At 37.9% G+C, this 9,910-nt stretch overlaps 1 protein-coding gene across 1 annotated transcript; it reads right to left on the bottom strand.

Moving 5' to 3' along the window:
- Positions 1-555: 555 nt before the first annotated feature.
- Positions 556-4,381, bottom strand: BDB00DRAFT_877501 (uncharacterized protein; the record flags this gene model as incomplete). Its single annotated transcript, XM_053127622.1, has 6 exons — positions 556-839; positions 942-1,258; positions 1,352-1,509; positions 1,585-2,001; positions 3,527-3,672; positions 3,724-4,381. 6 exons carry the CDS (start codon positions 4,379-4,381, stop codon positions 556-558), a joined length of 1,980 nt encoding a protein of 659 aa, XP_052974611.1.
- Between the last annotated feature and the right edge of the window lie 5,529 nt (positions 4,382-9,910).

The raw sequence follows: 9,910 nt of genomic DNA, 5'->3' as shown, positions 1-9,910 counted from the left end.
ACTTACTCTCCTGAACTAAACCCAATAGAACAATTCTGGGCAGTGGCAAAGAGTAAGGTTAAGCGTCATAGGTTTTTACAGGAGGACACATTATCAAAAAGAATCACGGAAGCCTGCAACAGTGTGGAGAAAAGTCACTTCAGAGGTTTTGTTTCGCATTCTTATAAATGCTGGAATAAATGTCGAAACAAAGTGCCCATGTAAATGGCTGCTGACAATTTCATCAAAGTCCAACAATTCAGCCATAAGAACGAGGTAAGAAATAACCAGACCAACAATCCTGAGGGGCAGTGGAAGAGTGAGATTAGCGTGAAAGGTGATTTTTTAATGCAAATATATCACTACTGTATCACTAAGCACAAACAAGAGAGAACGATTATAATACTGTATTTCATTACGAAAGGAATGAATGTGATATACTCGCAACCTCTCTGACAAACAATACAAAAAACTGCAAGACGATTGTGGATAAAAAGTGTGGATAACAACATTTTATTCGTAAACGAAAGAGATAATCAATAATATCGCCATCAACGAAAAGGGTAGATGAGCATACTAATAACGAGATGTTGTGCCAGCATTCCTATTGTGAGATTTGTCAATTATTTGATACAGAGTAGAGATGGGCAGGCGAGGTGAGGGTGATATTAACGATTTGGATGGGGTCGTACTGTTGTTCCAAAACGAGGAGCTGACACGCGCCAGTGTACACAGATTCTTCTTGGTCGTTAATGCATCAAGGGTATCTAGGGAGCTAGGGAAGACAAATGTCGCCACTTCCACCATAATATACAAGTTTTCATGCTGCCTGTGCACCATGAAAAACGATACTCGGAAGCCTAACAATTGGCGGTCAGTTTCTTTTCTCCTTTTTTTTTTTTTTTGTTGTTGTTGGCGCATACCACTGACTTAGAAGGCAAAGCAGCTGTCCTGACTGTAACCATCGATAGTGTCTTTGGATAATGTTGCTAGGCGAAGGGTGTCTATGCAAAGTGTGTGCTTGTTTGTTGAAGAGTTGCCTGGCTTCACCTCGCCAAAGCCCAAAGGGCGACCATACTTTGATTGGATGATGGTAGAGATGACGGCGTCAGGGCAGATATTGAACACTTCTTCATTTTTGTTTGCCCAGCGCAAGACGACGTTTTGTTGAGGGTTCGAGAGAAGAGATGCTAATACAGGATCAAAGGAAGTTGATTGCAATTCAGTTTCTCCAAGGGAATCCAAATCAACAATTTCTCGCGTTGGGAGTTTGACTACACTATGTTGAAAGGGTGGGTAGAGAGAAAGTCAGCATAGTTCCATGTTTTTCATTTCTTTTTATCCTTCTCTCCCAAATCTATGTAATACTTACAGATTTGCAATACCACGCACCACAGCTGCTTTGGTAGGTCCCATAGTCTTGGCCATGATGAGGAGATCCACTTGGGCATCAATGGTCAATTTCTTCCCAGTTTGGATATCGTCCACAATGACTGCCAAATCAGAAATCTCTTGCGTTGAGAAGTCCGCCTCCAAATTGTCCATAAATCAAGTGATAGTGGCATAGCAAAGAGAATCGATGAATTGGCATCCAAAAACTTTCACTTTCGAGTCGCTACGTTGATTGGGGGCTAGGAAGAGGACGTTGGACAGGGCAAGTACTTCTTGAAGGTCAGATTCTGCTTGAAACGAATTCTTTTCCACTACCTGGTCTTTGATCTTGTGCTGGTATCGTTTAAACAGATTCGTCACATTGGTGCCATTAAACATCCATTCATCATCGTTGTTGCTGTCCTCGTTGGTAGTGGTGTTGTACTGGTTTGCTGAGGGAAAAGGTGGAGTAGAGAGATTATCTTGTACCGAAGTTATACTATCAGGTTCTACGGCTGCAGATGTAGAAATTCGTGCGGTTTGCTCAGTTGTTGCTGGTAAATCTTGATCAGTACTTGTGTCAATAGACTCCAGGAGATTTTGGGGAATCGGTCGTGAGCAACTTGTTGATAACTTGAGAGCATGTGGCTTCTGTAGTACACAAGGCAGCTTTACGCTTCATTTCTTTCCAAAAGTCTATTGCGTCCGTTGATTTTGTCCAGGTTGCTAATTCTTGGAGCAGACGTTCTTTGTGATCAGTGGGAGCATACTTCGTCAAGATATTCTTGTAGCGCGTGATCGCATACATTCGATCTGTCATAGAAAAATTGGCAACAAAAGTTTTCAACGACAAATCGTCAATGTTGTTAAGGCACTATTGTGCATCATTAGGAGTGCGCTTGTGCTTTTTTCCGGTAGCCATGTTCACCAAAAAGTTACAAGTTGAAAAAGGAAGCCCCTAATTTTTTTAAGCACTCTTGGAGGAAGATATTCCGATCTGATTGGCTGATTTGCTTGTGACTTTTTTGTTTCCCTCTTTATTTTCCTTCTCTTTTCGTCCTCTTTATTTTCCTTTGGTGAACGTCCATGATACCAATCCACGCGGCTGATGGCTATTGCCGATCAGCCCATGGACATGGGTTCTTATTTTGAAGAGATGCTAGCGGCATGTAGCCATTTCTTGGTGAAAGTCCTAGACACCAATTCACGCAGCTGATGGCAATTGTCGATTAGTTCATGAACATGGGCTCTCTTTGTATGATAAGATGCACGCGGCCAGTAGCCAAGTTACGAAAACAGCTATCATTACCATGGTATGTATATTGGTATTACATTGTCCTCACCGTTCTTTTTTTTTCTTTTGGTCATCCTAGATACCAATCTGTCGTCGATTGCGTCACACATTCAAGAACCTCGTACGATGGCGATATTATTGATTATCTCTTTCGTTTACGAATAAAATGTTGTTATCCACACTTTTTATCCACAATCGTCTTGCAGTTTTTTGTATTGTTTGTCAGAGAGGTTGCGAGTATATCACATTCATTCCTTTCGTAATGAAATACAGTATTATAATCGTTCTCTCTTGTTTGTGCTTAGTGATACAGTAGTGATATATTTGCATTAAAAAATCACCTTTCACGCTAATCTCACTCTTCCACTGCCCCTCAGGATTGTTGGTCTGGTTATTTCTTACCTCGTTCTTATGGCTGAATTGTTGGACTTTGATGAAATTGTCAGCAGCCATTTACATGGGCACTTTGTTTCGACATTTATTCCAGCATTTATAAGAATGCGAAACAAAACCTCTGAAGTGACTTTTCTCCACACTGTTGCAGGCTTCCGTGATTCTTTTTGATAATGTGTCCTCCTGTAAAAACCTATGACGCTTAACCTTACTCTTTGCCACTGCCCAGAATTGTTCTATTGGGTTTAGTTCAGGAGAGTAAGTAGGAAGATACACACATTTATATCCTCGATACTCAATATACTTCTTTATGTTGTCATGCGTGTGAATGGGTGCATTATCCATGACTATATAGTGACCTTTCATATGTGGATATTTGTCCATTTCATCGAGAGTCGTTTTTAAGAAACTAATGTAGTATCCTGTTACAGTTCCTGAGCTTATATATCCATCAGCCTTTCTCTTTTTTGCAGGTCTCAGCTTTTTTACGCCCACTGTGATCAAACCTGCTGCAGAGATTGCGCCCAATATAGATGTTGTGTTTGCTCTCGTTGTAGGTCGAGTAACAATAGCACGAGTACCTTTTCTGGACCAAGCTCTTGAGCGTTTCATATTGATATCAAAAGCAGATTCGTCTAGAAACACGCAATTCGTGAGGAAGTCCATGTCTGTGTTTTCCCACTTACAAACCCAATTGTGCCGCTCCTCAATCTTTGCTGAACTGTTTCTTTCAATAGAATGGAAATCTGCTTTTTTCAACGAAAGATTGCATTCATTCCTCATAAAGTTATAAATGGTGCTGCGTGAAACTTTAAGATCACTGAATTGCTTCAATAAATGTTCTGTCACTTCAACAACAACAGCCGAGGGATTAGCATCAATGAAGTTGATAATTGCCGTTTTATGGTCTTTGGACAAGATACACTTGCGACCAGCTTGTTTACAATTATCAAAAATGCTATCAGGGCATAAACTATACTGGCTAACCCATCTCTGAGCAGTTCGAATGTGAATTCCCAACTGCTTCGCTGCAGCTGATGCACTCATACACTTTTCAATCTTCAGGTCGAAAAATCTAACCTTATCCTGGACGGTATAACGCACATAATCACGTTTCATGTTGGCTTCCTTCATACAAATATCTTCATCTCTTGGCTTTTCTATTCGCATTGGACAAGCCGAAGAAGACTTGCTGGAAGCTGCATTTTTCAAGTAATCAGTGTGAGTGGCAATTGTCTCAACAACAAACTCCTTCTGATCGACAATGTACTCCATGGGCTTAGGGCCGCCATTCTCATCAACGACATTTCCATGTCCATCTTCAAATAAAAATACGGTACTCATCTTAGAATGTAAAGTTTTGAAAAAAAAATCACACAGATGAAGAAGGTCGGTTTATATTTTTTTTTTCAACTACCAAGAAATCATAGTGACACGACATCATTTCAAACAAAGCAGCATCGTTTCTAAAAATACGACTTCCATTTCTAAAAATGCGAAATTGATTTTGATTGGTCGGCGTCATTGATTTTGACTTGCCAGCGACATCAATTTTGATTGGCTGCAACAATGCTTTTTGGAAGCCCTGTATCTATTATTAAAATGAATCGGTACTTACAACTTACAACTCCGCAGTAACTCTAAAAAAGAAAATCTATGAGCCAGCCACCAGCTTTTTTTAATGTGTTCCTGAATGCTATTCAGCCTCCACCTTTCTTATTCTCAAATCAAAGAGTTTTTTCTGTTAAAATGAGTTCCTCAGAGGTGTGTCTTTTAAGCTGAAAATATAACCGTCTGCTTTTTCTGAAATCGTAAGCATTCACTGAGATTCCTGGAGACTGCATTCTTAAACCGATTGAATACATATTAACTTCTTACAGTATTTAACTTCTCGTGGAGAAGCAACAGCCCACCATTCGCACATGTATTTGTGGATCAACTACTCATCAACGCACCACCTTTTTAGGATGTTGTTTGAATCCGCGTAATATTCGGCGTAGAACTGAGGAGGAGAATGTACGTTCACTGATAATCACTTTGAGTTACGTGAATAAGTTGTATTGAAATATAAGCCTGCTATTATAGGCTACCAAGTAAACCGAGCAATTCACAGCTAACTAGAATCAAGTAGCATTTGTTGTGGACACTGAAAGTGTGCAAACAGCAATGACACAAGGTACATATCAAACGACGAAAAAAAACTTCTCTGTATAGAACGTAGTTCGCTGAGACTAACGCATAGTAGGGAATCAATTTATAATTACTAAATATAGAAAAATTAATAAATTAAATATAATATATAGATTAATATAAATAGAACTTAAATATTTTTAAATATTTTTTTTATGATCAATTTAGAGTTTAAAACTTTAAATTCAGACAATAACATTTTTTTAAATGATAAATATCATAATATTTTTAAAGAAATTATAAATAAAAGAGTACATAATCTTGCATACTATTTATAAAGAAATTGAATTTATATATATATTAAAATATGCACTGATGTTATTTGAAGAATACATTAATACTATTTTAAATAAAAATGAAAAACAAGAATATCAAGAGCTATTACAGCATGAGGTTGATAAAATTATATTGAATGAGTGGAATTTTTAAATGATAATTGGAAAAAAAATTAAATAATTATAAACATAGAACTGAATTAAAAAATATAAAAGAAATTAATATTATAAAAAAAGAAATTTTAAATAAGTTAGGATATATATCTGTATTTTTTTTCTTAACTAAATTATATACCAATAAAGAGTACCCTTCCCCTTATTTTGAAAATGAAAAAGGATTATATTTAATCTATCACCTTATATTAGGAATTACTAGTAAAGATATAAAACAAAATATTCCCTATGCAAGTTATTATGCTTTTTATAAAAATTTTTGGATTGAAAATTACGATCATTTAAATAAATATGTCAATTTATGCTTACAAAATATGTTTAGTAATATTAAAATAAGAGTATATTCAGCTTTATTAAAAAACCCTAAAAATTTTAAGAATATAACATTATTATTGGATGGTCACGATAGTACAATTGATTATAGTAAACCTAATATTTCAAGTAAAAAAAGATGGTCATATAAATTAAAAACAGCTGGATTAAGTACACAGGTATTATCAGATATAAATAATATGGTTATTACAGTTTCAGATAGTGAATTATGTAGTGTGAGTAGTGATGGAGGTATGTTCCTAAATATGAAAATTTATAATAAAATTAATAAAAGGGATATTATTACTATTGATGGCGGTTATACATTATTTATAAATCAATTTGAAATATTATGTAAAAATAAAAATATAGAATTAAATGATTATAATTTCTTTTATCCAATTAGGAAAGAGCCTAATGAAAATTTAAATAAATAAGAAAAGCATTATAATGATATATTTAGTTCTTTTAGGTTAAGTATAGAAAATCAATCTTGTGAATTAGGAAAGACATTTAAAAGATTTTCAAATAATAATTCTACTTTAAAAACAGATGATTATAAATATGTTAATTTACAAATGAAAGTAGCATTTTTTTTAAAAAATATAAAAATATTTACAGAAACATATAATATTATAACACAAGATCATTATAAGTTATGGATAGAAAACAATTTTGAGTTTCCTACAGATAATAAATAAATTGATATAGTATTAAATAATGGAATAAAACAATTAGATAAAATAAAATATATGTCAGAAATACGAAAAAAAATTCGATGATTTAGATATAAATAATAATGAAATGATAATAGATAATGAAAATTTAGAAAATACTGAAAATATAATTGATAGTAATAATTATAATAATGAAATAGAAGAAGTTGATTTTCCCGCATATAAAAATATAAATAAGAAAAAGAGCAAAAAAAGGAAAAAGTGCTAGAAAAATAAATATAAATTTAATTAGAGATATAAATAAAAATAACAACTTTTATGTAATAGAAAACATATTAGAACATAAATTAAATGATAATGATTATATATTTTTAGTAAAGTGGAAGGACTATGATGAATCTCAAAATTCCTGGGTTAATGAAAAAGACTTTAACGAAAAAGATTTAATTATAAAATATTTTATAAAAAATAATATCAGATTTTAAATATTAAATTAAATGTTTTATTAATTATATTTAATTAATAAATAATTTCAAAATTAATACTAGTAATATAAATCTATATTTAATGATTAGTTCCCATAGCTCAAGAAAATGTTGCTGTACCTACTATTGTAGACGAAAATGCCTCTGTTGTTACTGATGACGAAGATACTGCTTCCGTTGTTGCCTTTGAAGATGAGGATTCTAATACTGAAGAGAACATAAATCCTCTTCCACCACAACTGACACGCGTTTGCCCCAGTTATGGATCACCTACCCACCAGCGCTCAACCTACCGTTCCTGCCCTTTTAATGTGCATAATGTCTAGTCTGAACACGGCGCCCAGTTTCAGATCGCATGCCATGTTCCCTTTCTACCTGAGTATGTTTTTGGTCCTAGCATCAACTACACACTAGGTGATTCGAATCACCGCCATGTTTTGCCACACATGGATAGGGCATGTTCCTTTTGCCATGCACTCATGTGGGTGGATGAAAGAGTCTCCCGTTCTTCTGTTTCGCGCCCTCAGTTTGGCATGTGCTGTAATCATGGCAACTTTCGCTTCCCTTCACCCCATCTATTACCTGCTGATCTTCGTGAATTGGTGTCGGATCACAGCCGTGATAATGAAGTTGTTGTCAATTTTCACAGTAATATCCGAGCCTACAACAACATGTTTGCTTTTGCATCCATCAAGGCAAACTATGACCGCAACTTGGCAGACGGCAGAAATGGTGTGTCGACGTATCGCATCAATGGTACACTATACCATCAAGTTGGATCCTTGCGGGCCGAGGATCACGCACAGTCCAAATTTGCCCAAATCTATTTCGCTGATACCCAAGAACAACTGGCACGCAGGACGACATTGTTTTCGGGCCTCGACCAGGGTATCATCGATCGTATCCAAACTGTCATGACCCGACACAATCCGTTTGCACGCACTCTGACATCTGCCGCCCAACGCCTTGGTGATCGTCCAATTGGATCACTAAGCGTCGTCATTCGTGGCGCATCGGATCTGGGACGCCGCTACGATCAACAAGCATATCCAGAGGTCGCAGCAATGGTTGTGGAAAATAGGGTGGATGGGTCAACCACACCACACGACATCGTCATCCATGACCGTACCTGAGGTTTGCAATATGTCAGCTCCCTCCACTCATCCTATCTTCCGCTTCACTATGTCCTGATGTATCTACTTGGTGACCATGGTTGGTTCGTGGGCATGCGGTGTGAAGGAGCGGATGGTAACATGTATACAGTGACATTGCTCGACTATTGTGCATATATGCTCATGGTTCGTGGTGGTGACAATGAGACTTTCGATCATCATTTTGGTCGATTGTTCCAACAATTGGTTGTCGACAATTATGCAAGAATTGAAGCATCTCGCCTGCTTTTCATTTCGTTGAATCAAGACACTTTGCGTTCCGAAATGTATGGTGGTATCGGTGATGGTGTAGATCCGCGCCAAGTCGGTCGTGCTGTGATTTTGCCGTCGTCGTTTACGGGTGGTCCGTGGTATATGAAGCAAATGCTTCAAGATGGCCTCGCAATTATTGCCAAAGAGGAACACCAACGCTATTCGTCACGTTTCGTGGAATCCCAAATGGCCAGAGATTCTTGCTGAGCTCCATCCTGGGCAAAAGGCATATGATCGTCCTACATCTGTTCCGCATATTCCATTTAAAGATTACCGAGTTGCTCAAGCATCATGTCAAGGAATCCAAGTGCTTTGGTCGTGTTGAGGGCTATGTCGCCACTGTCGAATTCCAGAAGCGAGGTTTACCTCATGTCCACATTCTGTTGATCCTGAACGAGCAAGACCGCCCTCACACGCCAACTGACTATGACCGATTTGTATCAGCTGAGTTACCAGACCCTGTGAGACAGCCGCAGCTGTACCATACAGTAACATCAAGCATGATACACGGTCCCTGTGGCAACGATAACCCCAATGCCGTCTGTATACAGAATGGTCGATGCTCCCAGGGCTATCCAAAGCCGTACAACAACGAGACTCGCGTAAATCGTGACGGTTACCCTCTATATAAAAGGGTTTTCAATCCCCAATGTCAGCACGTTTTTGAGCAATCGGGTTTCACTGTCACCAACCAACACGTCGTCCCTTATAACCCCTACCTCTGTCACAAGTACAACGCGCATATCAACGTCGAGATCTGTACCTCTGCTCGGGTGATCAAATACCTTTACAAGTACATCACCAAAGGATCCGGCAGAGCACAGTTGGAAACAACCCGTTCTAATTCTCCCACTACTACCACCGCCACAGCCATTCCACCACCACAACCACTACACCTACCGACCCAGCTGCTGAGCAGACCAATGAAGTCACTGATTATCAAAACGCGCGATATATTAGACCCTGTGAGGCAGTATGGCGAGCTTTAGAGTTTCGTGTGCACATGCATGATCCTCTGATTGTACGTCTCGACATTCACCTACCAGAACAGCAATTGGTGCGTTTCCGCGACACTATGACACCAGAGCAATTGGCAGCTGCTCGCGAGGCTGCAAAGGAGGGTACCAGGCTTTTGGGCTTTTTTGCTCTTTGTCGTCGGGACGAATTTGCCCAGCAATACAAGTATCCGCAGATTCCCTGTCATTACACTTAGAATGCCTGAGAGCGTCGATGGGACTGCCGCTCCAATCCCCCTTTTAAGAATGTGGTGACGCGCATCTACTCTGCCTCTCTGTTCAATATGGAGTTGTACTGTCTTCGTCTTCTTTTGCTTTCT

Source organism: Zychaea mexicana (genome assembly GCF_025766255.1).
Source record: "Zychaea mexicana strain RSA 1403 chromosome Unknown BDB00scaffold_110, whole genome shotgun sequence".
Lineage (NCBI taxonomy): Eukaryota > Fungi > Mucoromycota > Mucoromycetes > Mucorales > Lichtheimiaceae > Zychaea > Zychaea mexicana.
The sequence above is the reverse complement of the archived record's forward strand: the minus strand, read 5'-3'. Positions and strand labels throughout refer to the sequence as shown.